At 44.3% G+C, this 22,600-nt stretch overlaps 1 protein-coding gene across 1 annotated transcript; it reads right to left on the bottom strand.

Annotated features, from left to right (window-relative positions):
* Positions 1-303: 303 nt before the first annotated feature.
* Usp39 (ubiquitin specific peptidase 39) lies at positions 304-21,468 on the bottom strand. Its single transcript, XM_055619333.1, has 13 exons — positions 21,166-21,468; positions 19,573-19,642; positions 17,947-18,041; positions 15,531-15,667; positions 14,812-14,964; positions 13,640-13,865; positions 10,543-10,620; positions 8,394-8,461; positions 7,499-7,687; positions 6,080-6,222; positions 3,235-3,370; positions 1,219-1,305; positions 304-732 (listed from the first exon to the last, which is right to left on the bottom strand). The coding sequence occupies exons 1-13, from the start codon at positions 21,428-21,430 to the stop codon at positions 685-687; spliced, it is 1,695 nt and encodes a 564-aa protein (XP_055475308.1). The 5' UTR covers positions 21,431-21,468; the 3' UTR covers positions 304-684.
* Between the last annotated feature and the right edge of the window lie 1,132 nt (positions 21,469-22,600).

The following is a 22,600-nucleotide window of genomic DNA, read 5'->3' as shown; positions in this document are numbered from 1 at the left end:
AGTCCTCCTGTTACTGAGTCAGTGGTTGAGCTTGACAAAGCCAATTCCTCTGCCATTCAACCTCTGCTTTGGGCTCCCTATCAGCCAGGGTGAGACTTGCTCAGAACTACACTACTACAGGCACGTTTTTCCTCCCCTAGTTCTTTCACTTCTCTGCCTTCTATGGCAGCACCACAGTCTGAAATCACCAGCCTTCAGCCCTCTAGTTAGGCAAGAATGGTGCCCACAGATGGCAAACTGCAGGCGAGAGTGGAGAATAAAATCTTAACAAGCATAAATGAGGTATATAAAACAAGAGGCTGGTTTAAAACCAGGAGGATATTTAATCCACTCCAGAAGTCCCACAAGGAGATGAAGGGATCTATACGAAACCATCTACCTAGGACAGACAGAAGGGTGCTGCTGGCTTCATGTTCATTCCTAGACTCTCAAGACTTGATGTTTCCTAGGAACTATCCGTTCTTTGATATCTGCAGCAATTCAAACAAAGCATCTATCTGTAAGTGTTCTGCCTGCTGATGCTGAACAGGCAAACAAGTTCTTTGATGGTGATGCAGACAGAACTCATTAAAACTGGGCTGGGGCAGGAATCTTCCAGTCCGTGCACGTTCAGCAACAGCTTCGGTATTCTTATTTACCATCTTCAGGCAAAGCCCTTGGGAGCAAAACCCCCAAACAAGGCACTCAAGCCCCTTGCTGGTTGGTTTCATCATTATCCCGCCTCTTCCAAATCTGTCAGGAATGAAACAGTGATGAGCTCTTTGGTCAGTCCGCCATCAAGTAACTATTCTGTAGCAGGCAACAGACAACATGACACCCTACTGATACCTGTGCTCCATTCTCCAAAACCAATTCAGATCCCTCCAGAATATTCTCGTCCATTTTTCCACACACCCTCAGCTTTCCTTCCATTCTTTTTCATATTTATTATTTAATGTGGTGAGTGCTTTGCCTGCATGCATGCACAAAGATGTGCACAAAGGTCAGAAGACAGCTTTGATCTTCTAGAACGAAAGTTACAGATCTCTGCTAAACTCACAAGGTCACAGACACATTTCTTTGCTCACTTGCCAACTAACAGGCTTCCATAATTTTCCTTTCTGAAAATCTGACTGAATTCTGGAGCCATATAATCTGTTCCCCTCACACTCCTGAATCACTGGGGCCTGTAAGCAAGACTCTACATCAACTCCACTTCCTATGGTGGCCCACACCCACCTGAATGTAGGCCTCAGACAGCGTGATCATCTGTGGCAGGATGTCAGTCACCTGGAGGTCTTGTAATTCATACCACTTGCCGGTCCCCTGCATGAAGTATAAAGGGCTGGGTTAACCCACTCTCCAAACCGGAGGTATAAAGTGATTACAGCCAAGAGACAGAAACAGCAGAACAGCCACTAAACACCAGCAAGAGTCTCGAGGGTGGTTTATGACGTTGGCTAGACCTGAGTCAATGAACAATTTGGACAACCTCAATTTCTGTGGAGTCCTTGAAGTACAATGAAATCCCAAACATTTTGCTTTCCTTTCTCTCTCTCTCTCTCTCTCTCTGTGTGTGTGTGTGTGTAGGGGTGTCCTCACATAGCCCAGTCTAGCACTTTCTCTTTAGCCAAGAAGAGCCTTGAACTTCTGACTCACCAGGAGCGCTGGCATTACAAGTGTGTGCCACCACACCCAGTTTATGTGGTGTCTGAAATCAAACTGAAGGTTTTGCGCACGCTGGGCACCCTATCACTTGAGCTAAATTCGTAAATCCACTTCTAGACCTTTAGAGGGGAATTTAGGTGATCACTCAGGAGGAAAAAGAGGAAGCCCTCCAATTTCAAATGTCTTTTTCCTGTCCAGAAATGGTAAATTAGACAAACCCTTAGAAAGCACATGACGCTAGCTGCTAAGAACCTAAAGTAGACATTCTGCTCCTCCACATCCTCACCGCAGAGAAAGCAAAAGAAAGAAAGAAATAATAATAAATAAATAAAGCAAGGCATCTTGGTGGACACTGCCTATCAGCTACAGTTTCTCCTGGTCTGCAAAGCAGTGATACCAACACAACCAAACTACCTCCCAGCATGCTGCCATGAGCAAGCGTGGGAAGGGTTTCTTAGATTAACACAGCACCCTCACAAAACGAAAAACAAAAAACCCTGTGATGACAGGATACAGATGCTACATATATTCCAGATACTCTCAAGTTCAAAACATAGGGACTATAGAGAAAGTGCAGGCCTACAGTAGCAAGTCGCTTTCTGATTCTAAGACCAGTTAAGGACGTGGGCCCGAGGCCAAGTATCTTGCCACAAATCCCAATGTTACTGATTCCACCTAAGTCCTCAAACACTGAGCCTAGGTTTCCTCATGTGTGAGGGATACACTTTAAGGACAGTAAACTGTTAGTCCCAGAGACACTAACCAAGTTACAACAACCTACACTAAAATACTGTGTTTGCAAATATATCCTGTGTACACTACACTTTTGTTTCAGCTTGAGATAAACCCTTAAAACACTTTAGAGTTCAGCTAGGCATGGTAGTAATGCCTGCAATCGTAGTACCTGGGAGGCTGAGGGCAGAACGGCCTCAAGTTCTCAGCCAGCCTGGGCTACAATGTGAGACCTTGTCTCAAAAACAATCAAGACATACTAAAAGCAAAGACAGAATCTCTAAACCAATGCTTCTCAAACATCAATTTCAAATACATCAAAGGGACTTGTTAAATAATAAAAAGCTAATGCAATGTGTCCCAAGGGCCTGGCATTCTGCCATTTTAAGGAGGCCCCAGACGCTGGGCTGAGGACCCCACTTCTGGCTGGTGGGGCTCTGACCCCGGACAGAGATTCTCAACTCTGGCTGGGTATCAGAATCTCCCCAGAACCTCAGAACACCAAGCACCTCACTATACATCCACATACTCTAAAGCAGTCTAATTACCCCTGATGCCGATCACTGTTTGGGTTTGTAAGGATGTTACAGAGACTGACTCAGCACTGTATGCTCTGTGGCTGCATACCTTGCCTCTACTCCAGCTGAAACCAATGTCTACTATAACTGGGCGGGGCAGAGGCAGCCATCAGAACTTACAGAAAGCTCCAAGGGGTATCTAGCATTAAGATAAAACCAAAGCCATTGCCTCCATTACATACAGAGTTCTGAAGCCAGGCCCCAAAGGGCAAACTCAAAGACACCACAGAAACAACACTTATTTTGCAGCTGTGTGCCAGGCGGTCAGGCCACTCACATGATGAAGCACATGGATCCTGTAGGAGCCCTCCGAGGGCTTGCCATCATGCACGATGTTGGCAATGAGATCATAGGTGGTGTTCTTGTGGACTGCCTGGACTTCTTCAGATAAGTATTCTCTCAGATCCACATTTCTGGAGATAAAGAAAAACAACATCAGAACATCAGACTATGGCTGAACCACAGAGCAGTTGCCTGCTGCTTTAGGATCCTGGCTATGGGAAAGTTTGTACCACAAAAGTTCCAGTGAGCTGAATTCACATTTTCCAACAGTGACAACAGGTATCAGGAAAAGACCCTTTAGAAGCATGTCTAGGAAATGGTGCAGAATCTCTGCTAATCTGGATTTGAATGGGAATCTTGACTGTCACATGATAGCTGTGAATTTAAGCAGGTTACAGGAGGAATGCATCTCCGCTGCCGGTCCTGAGGATGCGCTGAGGCAGCTAGGGATGCTCACAGCCTACCTGTGAGCCTTGCAGCTCCAGGGTTCAGGCACCACCTGCCCTCTGCCCTTAGGCGCCCTACAGGAAGAAGACTGACCACATGGTATGTCCTCACTGTGACCGCCTAACCTTAAGACCAGGCAAACCATCAGTTTTCTTTCTTATTTTAAAGACCTCACTTCTTTCATTTTCTCTCAGTGAAGTTAGAGGAAAATAATTACAAGCAGCATAGCCCACACAGGTAGCAGAGGCAAGAATGGGAGTTTATTCAAGGTATCTAACTGGGGCACCAGCACTGAAGACAAAGTGGATCCAGAGTGCGAGCTGCCTTCCATTTCATTGTGTGGGGCATGTACTTGCGTGCACGTGCAGATGGATGGAAATGCCTGTAGAGGGAGAGAGATCAACACGTGCTGCCTTTCTCAATTTCGTTCTTTCTTACATTTTAGAGAAGGTCTCTCACTGAGCCAGGGGTTCAAAGACATTCTCTAGTGATTTCAGGCCCCCTTGGCCCATACACTGGCATACACTGTACACTGACCACACAGTGGGGCTAGAAAGAGATGGCTCGGCACTTAAGAACACTGGCTGCTAGAAGATCCAGATTCAATGCCCAGCACCCACAAGAAGGCTCACAATCATCCTAATTCCAGTTCCAGAGGATCCAAAGTCCTCTTCTGACCTCCATGGGCTCTACACGCACACGGTGAATAGACCCACATGCAGGTAAGATAAGAAAGTCTCTCATATTCCTCAGTAAGAAATTCTCCTGCATGGCAGGTGCCACACTTACAATCCCAGCTTGAGGATGCTGAGACAGGGGACACGTCTGACTTTCATAGCAAGTTCTCCAAAATTTAGATAAAATTCAGATGAAGCTCAGTGATACAGTGCCCAGCATATGGGATGCCTGGGTCCAGTCTCTAGTCATTAGGAGGAGAGGATTCCCCAGGACACCTCTCTCTTCACCATCTACCTGGAAGGAGCCTTAGGACTCACTGAATCTAAGTCTTCCAGCCCGGAGTGCACTTAACCCACCGAGCTATCTCCCTAGCCTAACATCTTCAGACTATACAGAACTAAGAACTGGAAACATTTTAAACTGGTGGTTTGGGGGACTAGAAAGTAAAAGGAGACGGGAGGAAGAGGTAGCACCTGTCCACTCTTGCCCCAAACTCCTGTTATAGAGACAAACTGTGAGACTTCCCTGTCAATAGGAAAACGGGACATACTCTGGACATTCCCAAGATAAACATCAAATGCTCATCTAAAGCCGTCTTCCTGCCAGGCTGCCTCAGACACCTTCTTCCTCTAACCTCAGCACCCACACATGCTGACACACCCACTTGTCAGCCTGCCAAGAGGCTTCTCCACATTCTCCTCCGCACCATGTAAACACTGTCTCTTAGAGCTGGAGAGAGGGCTCAGCAGTTAAGAGCACTGGCTGCTCTTCCAGAAGACTATGGTTTGATTCCTAGATCCCACATATGGGCTCACAAGAGTCTCTAACTCCAGTTCCAGGGAATTTAATGCCCTCTTCTGGCCTCTGTGGGTACCAGGCATGCATATGATACAGAATACATGCAGGCAAAAATATCCATACATAAAATAATTTTTTAAATTTAATTAAAAAGTTAAAACTTGCTGGGTGTGGTGGCATATACCTTTAATCCCAGCACTCAGGAAGGCAGAGGCAGGCAGATCTGTGAGTTCAAGGTCAGCCTGGTCTATAAAGAGAGCCCGGGAAAGCCAAGCTACACTGAGAAACCCTGTCTCAAAAAACAAAAACAAAAAAATTAAACCACTGGCTCTTTAGAGCTGAAAGCCAATGGTCTACCGTAGTGGGTCTTCCCGAATTAGAAAGCAGCCAAATAAAAACACCTTCCAGCTCCTTCAAAATAGTCATGAAAACTCAACTACAGGTAAATTAAAAGGTCCCATATTAAAATATGTAATTTATGACAGTGTGCTGTCACATGCTTGTAATTATAGAACTTGGGAGGTAGGAGGCAGGAGAATTAAAGTTCAAGGCCATCTTGGATTACAGAGTGACTTCAAAGCCAGTGTGGGCTGCTAGAGTCTGTATCTCAAATAAGTAAATAAACTAACAGCTGCATCTAGGTAAACATCCACCTTTGGGGACCCTGAAATATATGCATCCTTCCAGCAAACCCCTTAATGTCTACAATATAGGAAGCTGTTTCTTGCAATTGCCAACCAAGCCAGTTCAAAAGAAACAATGGGGAAAGACATGTAGACTCCTGGCAGACGTGGCAGCTGCAGACTTGAGAGGCTAAAGCAGGAGTTTCAGGAGTTCAAGATTATTTGTCAAGTTCAAGGACAGCCTGAGCTACCTAAGAGTTGGGGACCCCCACAGTGAAGCAGGATGATACACACGTGATGGGGAAGTTGACAATTGTTGGGTTCTTCTCCACAAAGAAGTTGTTCTTAGTAAACCTCTTGATGCAAAAGATTAGGTATGGAGGCAGCTTGGTGAGCTGGAAGCGCTTCAGGAAGTTCTCCTTGTAAGTCTTGTATTCCTAGAAAGACAATTTGATGACGTCATTGCCAGCACTCAGTAGGTACCAGAGAGGGGTCCTGAGCTTTGTTCTGGTTTTTAAGCATAACTCTGCATCACACATAACTTCAAAAGACACCTAGTCCCAGAAATCACAAAAGAGCTAAGATTAGCAGCGTGGCAAACACTGAGTAAGATGCTGTTTCCACCAGTATATGATCACATTGTTGAAACTAATACCACTGCTATGTGAGCTCAAGTAAACACAAAACTATCTGATGAAAAAAATGAACAAAACTATTAAATTTAAAAAGTCAGATCAAAGCAGACGTGACTTTATTCAAAATGGAGAACAAACCCTTGATTTAGCAACAGTGCGGCACTCTCAGTGTTCCAACGACAGTACTAACAACTTCTCACCCTACCGTCTCAAAGGTCCTAAGACCTGGGCTGGAGTGTAGCTCTGTGGAAAAGCCTGTGCTCAGCACACAGAAGGCACTGCTCTGTCTCAACCAAAGCACAAACCGGCAACCAAAGCACACAGCTGAGAAACAATCTCAAGGCTTGTGTAAGTAGTCTAGCAGGTCACATGTCCTGTAAGCTCACTCTGTAAGGTCTAAGGACAAAGGGAAGGGCCAGGGCACCTGCCTAGCACAAAGGGCTTAAAGTTGGTGAGCAGGAGCTGCTTTGCTTTCACATTTGTGTGTATGGGTGTTTAGTTCAACTCCCGGCAACCATACGGTGACTCACAACTACCTATACTGGCATCTGATGGCCCGCTTCTGGCATGCAAGTGACCTACAGAGAGAGCACTCATATATGTAAAATAAATAATTCTTTACTGGAAGTAGTGGTCCACCCTTGTAAGGCTGCACTTGAGTAGAGGAAGGAGAATCAGGAGTTCAAGGCTGGTCTGGCTATACAGCAAGTTCTAGGCTAACCTGGCTAGATGAGCCCTTATCTCAAAAAACAAAACAGAATAACATGAGATTTCTTTATTTATTATTTCCAAACATCTAAATTCTCCACCTTTCTCTACTCAGAGGAAGGCATCAGCCATGTAAGAAGGTTAAGAGTTAAACACCAGAGAGGCTGGAAGACTGGAAAAAGACAATACACTTAAGAGTATATGCTATTTATGTGCTGCTCTGAAGTATAAAAAGGCAAGAGGCTGTAGAGTAACTTGTCTGTAGAGTACCTGCCTTGCACTTCTGAGGCCTTGTTATCAACTCTGCAAAAATGATGATACAGTCAAAAAGCAAAGCAGGAGAGCAGGGCAAGGGTGGTAACTTGGCTACCTTCTCAGTGATGCCGTTGAACTTGGCCAGGATGTTGAAGAGTGGCACCTGGGGGATTATGAGCTGCTCCTTCTCATCCTTATAGAGTGGAGCCGTGGGAAGGTCCAGCGTCAGGTACATGAATGTGGACTCCACCATAGTCTCCTGGTACTCATCATTATGGAGCAGCTGCTCTTTCTCTTCTGCTGGCTAGAAATGCATGAGACCATTGAAGAGGAAAGGAGTGTGAGCATGGCACAAACTCTCAGAGGACATGACACTTGCTCACACCTTCCCTAGCCCAGAATACAGCCCAGAGAGCTGTACCCAGAACCACCACCATGGCATGTGTGTGCATGCATGTAATCATGGATGACCAGAAAGGGGATCATCGGGCAGGAGGAGCCCTTCAGGATGGGAAGAAAGGGTAGTGGAACACATGTAACATGAAGCAAAAGGCGGAACTATTTGTGGAGAAGACACCTGCCAGGAAGAGGGCATTGGGAAGAGGCGAGAGCAACAGAAGAGGCAATTAATTAGAACCAAGTATAATGACACGTGCTTATAAACACCACAGTCAAACCCATTACTTTATGCACCAACTTATAAAGAAAAAACTAATTGCTTTCCACCTTCTGAGAAGTTTTATTTATATACCAGACTATTTAAAAAGTTCTCAGATTACACAAGATGATCAGCTGAGCCTTCTGGAAAGCAAACAAGTATCACTGAGGGGTCAGATCACTTCAGCCAACCACAAACACAGCACACTGTCACTGTGAGCCCAGAATTGACCCTCAGCAAGTGCTTTGTTAAACTTCCTTGTGGGATTCACTCTGTCCACTCTCTATGCTCTTGTTTCCCCAAGCCCCTGAGGTAGCATATATCAGGCTAAAATTCTGTTCTGAACACTCACCAGATCAGGATGAGGAAGCTTTTTGGTGAAAATTCTCATTGACCCCTGGAAAACATCGGTCACAATGGCTGTTCAAACAGAAAGCAAAATACAAAGTTTGTGAGGCCAGAAAACACATCAAGAGCCGGGCAGTGGTGGTGTATACCTTTAATCCCAACACCTGGGAGGCACAGACAGGCAGGTATCTCTGAGTTTGTGACCAGCCTGGTCTACAGAGTGAATCCGAGGATAGCCAAGGCTATACAGAGAAACCCTGTCCCTAAAAAACAAAAAACAAAACAAAAAAAGGAAAAATACAAAAACAAGGGGATAGGGGAGAGGGCTACAGCTGGGATACAAAGAGAATAAACTGTAATTAATAAGAATAAAATAAAAACAAAACAAAAAAAAAGAAAGCATGTCAAGAACACACTCCAAGAATCCCCTAGTGTAAGACTCAAGCTCTCCCTAGGCACAGAAGCTTTGCTTTATAACATCTATCATCATAGTACCTGTATAATGATTTTTCTAAGTAATTACATTATATCTCTTTGACCATTGGGGCTAGGTCATGATGGGGGAAAATGTGCATTTGAAATGAATGACTAACTTACACAACTTAAAGACAAAGACACACACATACACACACACACAAATTGAAGAGAGAAAGAGAGCACAAGAGGCTGAAGGTCAGAGGGCCTTCTGTCTACGACTCCAGGAGGCTGAATTTGTGCCTCCAAGTACAGTTAGGTCTGCTCTAACATTCAGCTCAGCACTGGTAGGAATCTAAGGGTCTGGAACACAATGTCCCCATTTTCCATTTCAAAATGCGTCAGGATTTCTAGGGCATAATATATCCATTTCCGAATCGTAAAAATGCTTTCGCCAATGCGTAGTTGTACTTATCTTTAATCTCAGCAGTTGGGAGGCAAGGCAGGTAATCTGTGTGAGTTTGAAGCCAGTCTGGCCTACAGAAGCAGTTCCAGGACAGCCAGGACTAGACAGAAACCCTCTCTCAAAAACAAAATAAGCCTTGATTTGGTCTGGAGAGATGGCCCAACAGTTAAGCACACATCCTGCTCTTGCAGAAGACCCAGGGTTCAGTTCCTAGGAGCCACATCACATGGTTCACCCAGGCTTCTGACACCCTCAGACCTCCTAGGGCTCTTGTACTGCGCATGTGGCATACATGAACTCATGCAGGCACTGAGGAAATAAACACTTTAATCTGAGCACAGTGTCCATGCTTGTAATCCCAACATTAGTAGGAGGTGAAGGGGTTTAACTGATAGACAAAACTGTATCTATTAACGGAACAGAGTGCAATTTCAAGAAATGCCTACGGAGTGCAATAAGGACCAGCTGAGGCTAACTGGCATACATTTATCATTCCCTGTACTCAAAACACTCAAAATCCTCATTCCCTGTACTCAAAACACTCAAAATCCTCTCTAGCAGCTATACCGAAGTATACATACAGTCAGTGGCTGCAAATCACCATTACCCTACTGTGTAAAAGAACACCGAGAGCGCCTCTTCCTGCCAACTCCTCTATTTAAGCCCAGCCAGCCAGGCTGCTTGTAACCAGGATTCTACTCATAGGTGCTAGAAGATCACTTCTGCAGTGACAACACAGTCATGACTTCTGTCTGGCTTACTTCACTTAACACAGTATCTTCCACACCACTGGGCCAAGCATAGTGGAGTAGATTTGTAATCTCAATATTTGGGAGGCTTAGTTATGAGGATCACAAATTCCAAGCTAGTCTAGGCTAGGCTTGGAATAAAACAACAACAAAACAAAATAGGAAAACAATAAACTGAGAATATAATCATATTTTAACAAAACCCCCAGAGCAAGGTCTGTTTGGGCCTAGTACAGTCTAATGGCACATGCCTGTGATCCCAGTATTTGGGAGGTAGAAGCAGAAGGATCAAGAGTTCAAAGTCATTCCAGTATGGAGGAAACTGAGACAGGAAGAACTTGAGTTCCAGGATGGCTTGGGCTCTAGCAAGACTTTGTCTCAAAATGAGGGAGGCAGTATAATATATACTAACTTCCACCTGCCTCAAAAAAAAAAAAAAAAAAAGAAAGAAAGAAAGAAAGAAAAGGAAAAAAGCTAAGAATGAAAAGGAAAGAAGCTGCATTTTTTTTTTTTTTTAAACTTACTCTTTTTCTTCTTCTTGGTGCCGCCCAGAGCTGAGTGCAGAGCATTCAGAAACCAAGACAGGAAGTCAACTCCATCCCCTGGGAAAAAGGAAGAGAGGAATGTTGAAGCTCAGAGCAGGAAAGGAGCCCACCACGCACTGGCTGGCCTCCTTATCCTCTCCACACACACCCTGCACATCCTCCTCTGCCTGACCACAAACACCTGCATTCCTTAAGGTCAAGCTCACTCTTCAGCCTTTTCTCTCTCTCTCAAGGCACTTTGATGACCCTGTCATTTTGTCCCAGTATGTATCTCATCACCCTGTGAGAACAATGAATGAAGACCTGTAACATCCACTTCTCCAGAGTAGCTCCGACTTCCAAAGACTCTTACAAAGACTCTTGTCTCAGGAAGATGTCTTCTAGTGCTAGTACTAAAAAGGCATCAACAACACTGTAAAGGAAAGGATTCTGGGAACAAGCAACATTCCTAGCTCATGACAAGAGTGCCTAAGAAGTGCCTACCCCTCAAGTATTTCTGGGATACTGGCTATGTTCTAACCAATGTCTGTCTCCACTTACTTCCCCTCTACTCTCTAGTTAAAAACCTGTAAGACTGTACACTCTTCTTTGTCTCCCTAACTCCAAAGGCCTGACAACCCTACAAAATTACTTTCCTCCACAATATGCTCTAATTACAGTGGCCATACAAGAACTTCTCTGTACACCCCACATACATCTAGGCAACTGACAATATAGGTCTCGGACACTGGGTAAAGCGTGCTTAACTGACAACACAAACTGTGGCTATGAAAGAAGAAACTAGTAAGTGGAAGTTTATTCTTAGGGTTAAGACTTTCTGCAACACTCTAACCAATCATGCTTTATCTTTACAAAACTGCCAAAAGCTAAAGGGAAGGCTGACAGATACAACCATCCATGGCACACAAAATAAGTTTCTCCACAAAAATATGTTATGTTGTAACCTTGACATAAAAATGTAGGAAAGCTCATTGCTTGCACAGAGGACCTGAGTTCAGATCCTAGCATCTGCAGTGGACAGCTCACAGGAGCCTGTGACTCCGCTTTAGGGGATCTAACACCATCTTCTAGAATCTATGGACACCTGCACAAATACACACCTAACACCCCCCCAATACAAAAATAAATCTTAAAAAAAAAATCAAAACAAAACTGTGACCTCACAGAGTTGGTCCAGAAACAGAATAACTTTATGAATCTAGATGTTGGAATATGATGGTTCTAACAGTTGTTTCCCTGTTCAGAAGATTACGGTGTGACTGACTTTGTTGCAAACTATGAAACATCATGCTCAAATGGCTTAGTAACTTCTGCTCATTTGGGAATAAATCATGGGGTTCTGATCAACATACACTGTCCATTTCCAAGTGTATCTTACTCTCTGTTACCCCCAATACCTAAACTCCCAAGAGCCTCAGCTTCTTATCTACTTGCCTTACCAACCCCTAGTGAGCCTTTACTTAAGTACCTGAGAATCTTAAAGTCACTGCTAGACAAGCAGGGTGGCACATGCCTTTATTTCCAGTACATAGGATGCAGAGGCAGGTGGCTCTCTGTAAGTCCCAGGCCTTTCTGGTCTACATAGCAAGTTCCAGAACAGCCAGGGCTGAATAATGAGACCCCGCCTTGTGTGGAGTGGAGGTGGCTGGCCGGATGGTTCATCACTTTAGAGCACTTGCTACTCTTTCAGGGGAACCCAGTTTTGTTTCCCAGCACCCACATGGCAACAACCGTCTGTAATTCCAGTTTGTGGGAAATTTGACACACTCTTCTGGCCTCAAGTACCAGGCATGCATATAGTATTCAGACTTATATATACAGGTAAAACATTTACACGCATAAATTAATACCATTTTAAAGAAAGCAAGCTTTCCTTCTATGTAAGTCATTCCTCTACTAGAGTAATGAAGTTTTTATTTTGTTTTTGGATTTGGGAGAAAAATCTCACTGTAGCTAAGGATGAACTTGAACTACTGTCTCCACCTAGTAGGTGCTGGGATTATATGAATGAACCACCAGCTAGGAATAACGTTTCATAAACACAGATCTGACTTTACTTTTGTAAGCATCAACTGAGTCTCAACCTTGTTAAGCTAAAATTCAATGTCCTTACAAAGACACATAAACTGAAAAAACTCTCCTTCCTAGCTACCCCTGGCTCCTCACTGACACTGAAATCCAAGCTGTGACTACTTACCTTCTGTGCCTGACACTTCTGAACACCCCAAACTATACACTGGCACTACCATGCCTGCCTAACTGGCATGCCTATCATTACCAAGCCCCTCTTCCCCTTCTACCTAACACCCAGGACTATTCCCATAGGTCTTTACTCCATGCTCCCAGGTGTTGGAGCCGCGGCTTCCTCTTATAGCACTAATACCCTATGATTTCCTTCCTATATAATCACCTCTCCATTAGCTGGGGAGCTCATGGAAGAAAATTATTACATTCCTCATCCCTACAACTCTAAAACTTAGCAAGCAAGAAAAGTATAGGATAACACAGCACTGGGAAGTCAGAGACAGGCAGATCCCTGAGTTTGAGACTAGCCTAGTCCACACAGTGAGCTCCAGGCCAGTCAGGGCTCTAGAGTGAATCCTTGTATAAAAACAAAAATAAAAAAAGAATACAGAATGAACAGATGGATGGGATGTGGTACTGCGGATGGTCTGGCTACTAAGAGTAAGTGGGGACTTTAGTCAGTGGCAGTTAGAACTGGGCTCTGAGAGATGAGAATGAGCAAAACAGTTCCCTGAATACCCAGTAAGGACCGTGACAAAGTCAGCAGCACAGGTGGGCGCTGCTTAATAACAGCAGGGGCTTGCCCAGGCTTTCCAATAAGCAATACCATGATTTTGCCAAATGAAACAGAGTGGGTATCCATTCAGCTGCAATCTCTTCGGTTTCTCTGCACAGGACCCACTGATTAGAAAAGAATGAAGAACCCAACCCCCTATCCATCCAATGTCCCTTTGCTTCCTATCAAGAGTCACTGCAAAATGGAAATAAATGTGTTCACCAGTCTTAATATGCTGTCCTCAAGTCAAAGAGATGTGCATGACTTGTTTCTCACCTTGTTTGGTGATCTGGAAAGTCTTCTTGCTGCAAAGGACAACAGCCTGAAGCATCTCATGAGGAGAAACATGTGCCTTGAAGTTTCGGGGGTTCCAGAGCTTTCTCATCAGCTCTCCAAAACGCTGGACCAACAAAAACATAATATCCCCCGGAGGACGCTTGATATTCTTATAATTGTCTTCCTCAAGGAAGTAGTTCCGAAGAGGAGGAACATTAGACAGAGCCTGGAAATCAAGCACTCCAGTTAACACAAAGCCCCTTGCAGGACCCCTCAAAACCAAGCTGTTCCAGTTAACATTCAGATAAAGCCTGAGGCAGGCCTATGATGGCCTTAAAAAGTCCAAAAGAAAGCGACCCTCAGAAAATGCCACCAGAGCTCAGTAAAATCTCCTTTACTGAGTCACACAAACTAAAGATTGACAAACGCTTAGGGAATGTGCACACTAGGAAGGACTTTAAAAGCCAAGCAGTGACTCAGGTCTGTAATGCCAGCACCTCGAAGACAAGAGAACTACCAAAAGTTTGAAGCCAGACTGGACTATGTAGTAAGTACAGTCTATCCTGGGATACAGAGCAAAACCCCAGCAAAAAAACAAACAAAAAAATCAAAGAGCAACCAAACAAATAAACGAAAGCAAACAAAGCCATAAAAAGTCATTAAAAAATATATTCAGGGCTGGAGAGATGGCTCAGCAATTCAGAGTACATCCTGCTCTTGCAGGGGACCCTCAGGACCCATGTCCGGCATGGCAGAACTGCCTCTAACTCTAGCTCCAGGGAATCCAACATCTTCCTCTGGACTCCACAGGTACCTGCACTCACACATGCACAAACCTACATAGTACATATATATATAGAGGAAGGAAGAAAGGAGGGACGGAGGGAGAAAGAGAGGAAAAGAAACAGAAAAGCAACCCATGTGATTCATTTTGGCACTGCCTAGTAACAGAGTCCAACTCTGATGACCTACAACTGCAGGAGCCATAAACCCAAGGCTGAGAATCCCTCAGCATGTGGGAGCCACCCTCTTGCACAGAAAGGAGTGTTGGGCTAGCTGTTGAAGTAGTCTTCAGACAGGCCTGACTGCACTCTGAGAAGGCAGTGATTTCCTGACCACCTCAAACTGCTTTCAGTTACTCTCTCCTCCCCAGTGTTCTTTCTTGATCCTACCTGGAGCACAGCATTTGCATAGTCGTTGGCTTTTATGTTGTTCAGTCCCACGATCCCTGGCAGGTAAGTGGTTCCATCATATGCCCGGGACAATTTGGCTTGCTTGTCTAAGTTTGCAATTTGCTGCTTTGTGAAAGTAGGTTTCAACACATACTGCCAAGCAAAAAACAAAACAAAACAAACAAAACAAAAACCCTCTTAGGTTGTTGTAAATAGAATTCACAAGACATGTCCAGAACAGCAATTTCTACCAAAAATAAAATGCCCTGGTCATAAATGTGTCATTACACACCCTTAGGCTCCAGCCAGGAGGGATGAAGACCAAGGTAAAAAAGCAAGTCCTCCTGAGTGCTTATCTGCAAACCCCAAATCACTGAATTCCAGGTCTGTCTTCAGCCCTACAACTACTCAACTCGATGATCAATGACTGTCAGAAACCACAGGATCCTTAGGACTATGAAGACAGCAGGACCCCAGTCCCCAGTGAGCTATCATTTGTATCTAGCTCAAGAATGGAGCACTTCCTTCCCTGTCAGCACCAGGTTTCTGGGGACCCCAGGACTAGAGGGCAGGAATGGAATCTTCCTGGTCACAGAATTTATTTCACTTTTTCACTCTTTCTCCAGATATTTTCCTGACCTCTTGTACGGTACTTTACAGAGATCTTTGGGAGAGCTCACAAAACATTGTGCCCCACACCAACAACCTGGGACACATACTGTGATATCTTCCAGCGAGGAATCGATGATCTCATAGTTGTCAGGAAGGCAGTAAAACTTGAGAGTGTGGAGGTTGAGGAAGACATGGTGGCTGAACTGGACACTGTGGATGTAGGCATGAGACTTTAAACCCCGGCCTGTGGAGAAAAGGAAAGGGCTATCAGAGAAAGGCCTAGAAAGGCACAGTTTGCTCTTTGTTTTATTATTTTGTGAAAAACATGTTAAAAGCAGAAACAAAGTCCTATGCCATCCATGAAATTAATCCACACATAAACTTCTTTCACAAAGAGAACAAGAAAGAACATTAAGACCTAAGTTAGGGAAAATAGCTTCAATATAAAGTATACACATAAACCAACTTCATAAGTATCAGAAACTAGGAATATCCAAAGCCAATTATTTGATATGTACATAAATAATACAAAAACACAGATATACCTATCCGGAAGCTGCCTGGCTATCAGTTCTCAGTCTTCAACCTCCACCTCCCCATGTTCAGGACAAACCTGTGCCTGTGTCCTCTGTCCCATGATGCTTCTCTCTCTGTTTTCCACTGGTTAGTAGTGCTAATATTATCCCAGAGCTCTGTGTACTCTAGGTAAACACTCTAGCACTAGGGTATCCTCCCAGACTCTCGTTTTGAGACATGGTCTTGCTAAAGTGCCTAAAATGTCTTAAACTTTCCACCCTCCTATCATCCTGCCTCGGATTACTGTGAAGCTGAAATAATAGTCTGTATCACCTTTCCAGCACTCTTTTTAGTATCTTTAGCCCATTCAAATCCTTTTTCAGAGGAGTAGTAAGAGAAGAAAATAGGCCAGGTGGTAGAATACACCTTTAATCCTAGTACTCTGGGAGGCAGAGACAGGCAGATCCCTGAGTTGAAGGCTAATCTGGTCTACAGAGTGAGTTCCAGGAGACTGAGCACTACTACACAGACAAACTCTGTCTCCAAAAAAAAAAAAAAAAAAAAAAAAAAAAAGCGTGGTGGCACATGTCTTTATTCCCAGCACAGGAGAGAGGCAGGCAGATCTCTGTGAATTCAAGGCCAGCCTGGTCTAAACAGTAAGTTCCAGGACAGCCAAGACTGTTGCACAGAGAAACCCTGTCTTTAAAAAAAATTTTTTTTTAATATAAAATAAAGAAGAAATGAAAAAAGTATAATGGCACACATGTATAAAGATGCATATAAAACCCACTTCATATACTAACCCAAAACAAAAATAAAGGCTGGGCATGGTAATACACACTTGTGTTCCCAGCATTAGGGAGATGAAGACCAAAGTATCAAGACTCTGTCTAAACACACACACACACACACACACACACACACACACACTACCTTGGGGAGATGGCAAGATGGCTCAGTAGGTAAGGGCATTTGCCACCAAGCCTAGTGACCTAAGTTGGATCCCTGGGACCCACCTGATAGAAAGAGAACTAACTCCCACACACTGTCCTGACTTCTACACACATATACAAATGCATTCACAAATATGTACATAAATATACTAAAAATAATAAACTTAAAATGTAATAAATCTTTACAAACTGACTCTGGAGACAGGCATGGTGACAACACCTATGATCCTAGCACTCGGAGGACAAGAGACAGGAGAACTGAGGTACACTCAAGCCAGTTAGGCCAATACAGTGAGTTCCAGGCCAAATGAGGTACTGTCTCAAAACATTAAACGTAGAGAAAAACTAACCTTAGCATTTTTCACCACCTTCTGTCCTCATTTTTATTCATTACTATAAAGTCTAACAGAAATCATTATAGCCTAGTGAAATTTTCTGATTGTTTTCTGTGTCAACCTTGATTTCATATAAGACCCCTACACAAGCAAAGAATATGGCTTCTCTTTTTCATGTCACCAGTATACTACAAATGTACATACTATTCTTTTGGTCTAAATGAGTTAAAATAATACATTTTCAGAAAAGAACTAAGTAAGTATTCCTGGAGACAGTGATGGAGCACACCTGCAAACCCCAGCATGAGAAAGCCCAGGGGGAGAAGGCTTAAGTTCAAGGCAAGCCTGGCCATCTCAAAACAGCAAAGATAAGAAAACATTAGACTTGGAAAGCCAGGGATGCGGCTAAGTGGTAGAATACTTGCCTAGCATGTCTAAGAACCACGTTCAATGCCCAGTACCAAAAGGGAGGAGGAGGAAAGGAAAACAAAAATGAAAAAACTCAGAAACTCAGTACTTGGAGAGCTAGTCTTTTTCACAAGAGTAGCTCTTTCTCCCTTTCAGAGGTGCTCAACCCTGACCAAGGAGAGAACATTTTCCAATTTCCTGAGAATAAAGAGGGATTATTAAAGATGGTTTCCAATAATAGCATACTTTCAAAAAAAAAAAAAAAAAGACAGCATCACAAACTTCATTTATCATTCGTGCCATTTATTTACCTTGAAAGTACTTGCCACACACCAGACAGGCATATGCATTAATATGTGAGAGAGAAATAGAGCAGAGCTTCTCAAAGTCGAAGTCCAGCACGCTCCTGAGAGACAGGGCACAAAACAATAACAGGTGAGGTGGTGCTGGCTCTACATCCCACAATGACACACACATCCGACGGAGAATGCTGTGACAACAGCCCATAAACCATATCCCTCTCCCCAGCATACCCCAAAGCAGGCTCAATGTGCCTGTATCAAACACAAATGCCCACAACACACTTTTCCACTAGCTCCAAAAACTGTGGAGCAGTATTTGGCAAAGGTACAAGTTAAATTTGCACTAAATATAAAAGGACTTTTTTCCCTTTGGCCACTATTCCTAAATGACAGCATAACCACTGTTTTACACGGCACTGGCACTGTATTTGGGATCAGTAATCTCAAAGACAATTTAAAGTAACAGGAGGATATGCTTAGAATACATATGAATACTAACCCACTGTTTATAACACTTGAACAGCAAAATTTTGGCATGTATGAGGGAATCTTGGTTCCACGCCCCCCGTGGATAGATGACACACTTTTTCATAGTGGCTCACTCCTGTAATTCTGGCACTTGGGAGACTGAGTCAGAAAGACTGCAAATATGAGGTCAGATCCAGCTATCTAAAGAGTTCTATATCAGCCTGGACTATAGAGTAAGATGTTAAAAACAAAAAAAGAACTTTCCATTGTGGTCACATTCTTTGCAGGAAAAACAACAGATAGGACTAAAATAAAAAGAGTCCAACAGCACTGGGAGAGTCCTTTTAGACACAAAAAATTCTGTCAGGCATTGTGGCACATACCTTTCATCCCAGTTCTCAGAAGGCAGAGGCAGGAGGATTTCTCTGAGTTCTAGGCCTGGTCTACAAAGTGAGTCCAGGATAGCCAGGGCTCAGTAACACAGAGAAACCCCATCTTGAAAAACAAAAACAAAATTCACAATTAGCTAAAAGCTCTTAATGTGTATGCATGCTCATCCTTCTTAAACAACATGTGCTGAAGGGACAGTGGCACACACCTTTAATCCCAACACCCAGGAGGCAGAGGCAGGCAGATCTCTGAGTTCCAGGCCAGCTGGTCTACAGAGTGAGTTCCAGAACAGCCAGGGCTACACACAGAAACTCTGTTGGGGGGAGGACCCACGGGGACCCACCACCACCACCACCACCACAAGAAACCCATGCATTCAGCCTTGGTGCAGTGGGACAAGCCTTTAATCCTAGCACTCCAAAGGCAAAGGTTCAAAGGCAGCCCGAGCTACACAAAGAAATCTTGTCTCAGAAAAACAAAACGAAGAAAACAACAACAAAAAAGCACTCTGGCACTTTAAAGGAACAACATGGATGCACATGGCAAGAAGCACAATCTCCTAGGCAGGTTTAATGGGAGGAGAGTTTGCGCTGTTCAATGTGAAGTTCAGAGAATTGTCGACAAAATTTCTACTATATTCTGCGTCTCAAAATCTACAAATTTTATTTGTTTGTGTGGTGCTGGCGATTAATCCATGGGCTTCTGACATGTCAAGCAAGTGCTCCCCTCCTGAGATACACCCCCAAGACTTGTCCTCATCCTCTCTACATCACTGACCTGTTAATGGTATCCAGGTATGGGCAGTGACGGCTCCTCCGGTCCTCAGAATCCACTCGGCCATTCTTTGCTGAGAAGAAAACAATCAGGGGCTTTAAAATGGGAAACTTGCGCTGGGATGTAACTCAGTAGTAGAGCATTTACCTAGCATGGACAAGACTTGCTCCTCGCCAGTATCATAAATGGAGGCTAGGAGGCTCTGCTCAAATCACAGGTACAAAAAAAGCAAAACAAAACAAAAAAACATGGAAATGGGAAATTTTGACACTAAGATGAGCTTTCACTTTTCATGTAGTGACATTAAAAAAAGTTGAAAGCTGAGAGTAGATCGCTTACATACATAACAAACAAAAGATTAACTTACGTATTACATAAAGGAATCCAGGCAAGTAAGGTGGCTTAGTAAAGGTGCTTGCCACCAAACTTACCTACCTGAGTTCAATTCCTGAGACACACATAAGAGAGAAACTGACTCCCACAAGTTGCCTTCTGACCTCCACATGTATACCACAGTACATGCATACACATATGAATAAATAAATAGATGCACTAAGCATGCACGGTGGTGTACACCATTGATCCTATCTATCCCTTGAGAGAAAAAGATAGATGAAATCTTTGAGTTCAAGGTCTACAGAGAAAACTCCAGAACAGCCAGGGCTACTTAAGACCCTGTCCAAATAAGTAGATGATACCTAGATATCAAATAAGCATGAAAGATATTACAAAATATATCACAAGTACTAAGATAAGCTGAACACCCCTTTTTTTTATTTATTTATGTTTGCCCGAATGTATGTCTGTGTGAGGGTGTCAGGTCCATGGAACTGGAGTTACAGTTTTGAGCTGCCTTGTGGGTGCTGAAATTTGAACTCAGGTCGTCTGAAAGAAAAGACAGTGCTCTTAACCACTGAGCCATCTCTCCAGCATGCTGAACATCCTTAAATCTACCATTTGTCCAAGAACTATAATGGTTCTGAGAGTTACTCCTACTGGAAAGCTTGCTGTAGCCCCACAGACGCTGACGGAAGGCACATGATCAGAACAAAACAAAGAGCCCATTAAAGCAGTAGCAATCGCCAAAACTAATGACATCCCTGCTGGTTCCTGGACTCAAGTCCCACAAAAGCCCAGACGAGGCAGAGCTATAGTGGACTCCTTAGAGAAAAACCCTGCCCTTAAAGAAGCGGATCCTATCTGCTTGTGAACTTACCTACTTTTTGCTCTACGGAGTACTATGACCTGTCTCCCAAGTCTGTTCACTACATCAATATCCTTAACAACATGGAACAACCTCTATGCAAAATTCAGGAGAAGCAAACTACTGTACTAGTACAAACTCTTTAGTCAGGTGCACAAGGGTCTCAACTGAACGCCCTTGTTCCAGAAATTCCAACAGGACCCGGCATCTCAGGAGAGAACATGTGTGAAGTTATGCCAGCAGAGCACCTGACCCTCGTGGGCTATTCGATAACAGGAAGCGGCTGCGATGTATCATGATGACATTAAGTTCCTGAGACCCTGTCTCAAAAGGAAAAAGAAGAGAAGCAAGCAGGCGAAGGTGGAGGGCGCGCCCGGCCCGGCCCCGCGCACCTCGCACCTCCCGCTCGGGCTCCGAGTCCTCGTCGGCCTCGCGCTCCCGCTTCACCCGCACGGCCGGGAGCGCGGGCGCCGGGACCTCTCGCGCACTCGGCTCGGCCTCCCGCTTCACGCGGACCGGGCTGCCCCGGGAGCTCGCCGCCTCGGGCTCCCGCTCGCGGTCTCGTTCCTTCTTGACGCGACCCGAACTGCCCCGCGACTCCGACTCGCGCTTCCCACGGGTGGAACCATGAGACTGCCGCTTGGACCGGCTAGACATCGCCACCACCGGTCAGGAGCTTCCGCGCCGGCGCCGCGCAGGCGGGCGGCACGCGGCCAATCAGGAGCCGAGCTGGCCTCAGGGCGTGCAGCTCGCTACGGGTCGCCAGAGGGACAACACAGGCTGCTGGACCCTCGCAGGAGCTCCCTGCACTATTGAGAGGGCTGCAAGCCTACGTGCCTGCTTACCCACCATCTCTTCACGGCTTAAAGAGATAGAAACCGTTCACAGGCTACGTGGATTGTAGGAGAAAGGAAACGAGCATTTGAACCTAGGTATCTTCAAGACAGTTTGAGTCTCGAAACGACAATCCAGAGATGTTTCCTTATCAGGAAACGGAGTCAGTATTTCCAAGTCATCTCCTTTATTCAGGCTTGTACTTGAGAACTGCAATTAGTACCATATTTAGAGGCTCTTGAAACAAGGAGTTTGCAAATAATCTGCCAAAGCGCATTTATGATTTAGCTAATAAAGCTCCAAATTCAGCTTTAGTCTTAGTCTCTGCCTATTTGAACAGTTCCGTTGAGGTATAATTAACATACTAGATAGCACACGTTTGATGTGTGTAATTTGCCTGATGTGTAAGCACATATGAACCCATTGCCATAATCAAGAGGAGAAACTTGTCTCATCCAGAAAAATCCTTGTGCCCATGTGGAGTCCCATCCAAACCACAATAGTGACTACATTTCCTAGTTTTATTAGACAGTGTTTACTGTTTCTCACACCTGGGGTATAGACAATCTGTTCCTTTACTTTCGTTGTAACATTCCATCAAAGAGAAGTACTAGAGTTTGTTACTGTTCTAATAATGAGTTTCTGATTTTTACATTTTAAAAGAGGACTTGAAAAACTATACACTTATGCTGAGACAAAAAGATTCCCGAAGTTTAAGGCCAGCCTGAGCTACACATTTAGTCCAAGAGTACCCTGGGCTACGTAGCAGAAAAAAGAGAAGGGTCTGCATTATAAGCCCCTCAGAAGTCTTGGCTCCTCCCACGGACACAGTTAATTAAGCAAGTGATCTGGGCCTGGCCAGTGCAGCTCTGATGTGGCTGAAAGAGGGACTGGTGAGAAAAACTTACCTGAGCACTTGTCTGTCTCATTGCCCATTAGAGATGGATGCTCTTAGTCTGTCTACCAATAGGCAAACAAACTGAGATAGCTCAG

This window comes from Psammomys obesus, unplaced genomic scaffold, assembly GCF_907164565.1.
Source record: "Psammomys obesus unplaced genomic scaffold, mPsaObe1.curated_primary_1811, whole genome shotgun sequence".
Classification (NCBI taxonomy): domain Eukaryota; kingdom Metazoa; phylum Chordata; class Mammalia; order Rodentia; family Muridae; genus Psammomys; species Psammomys obesus.
Note: the sequence above shows the minus strand (reverse complement) of the source record. Positions and strands in the feature narration are given on the sequence as shown.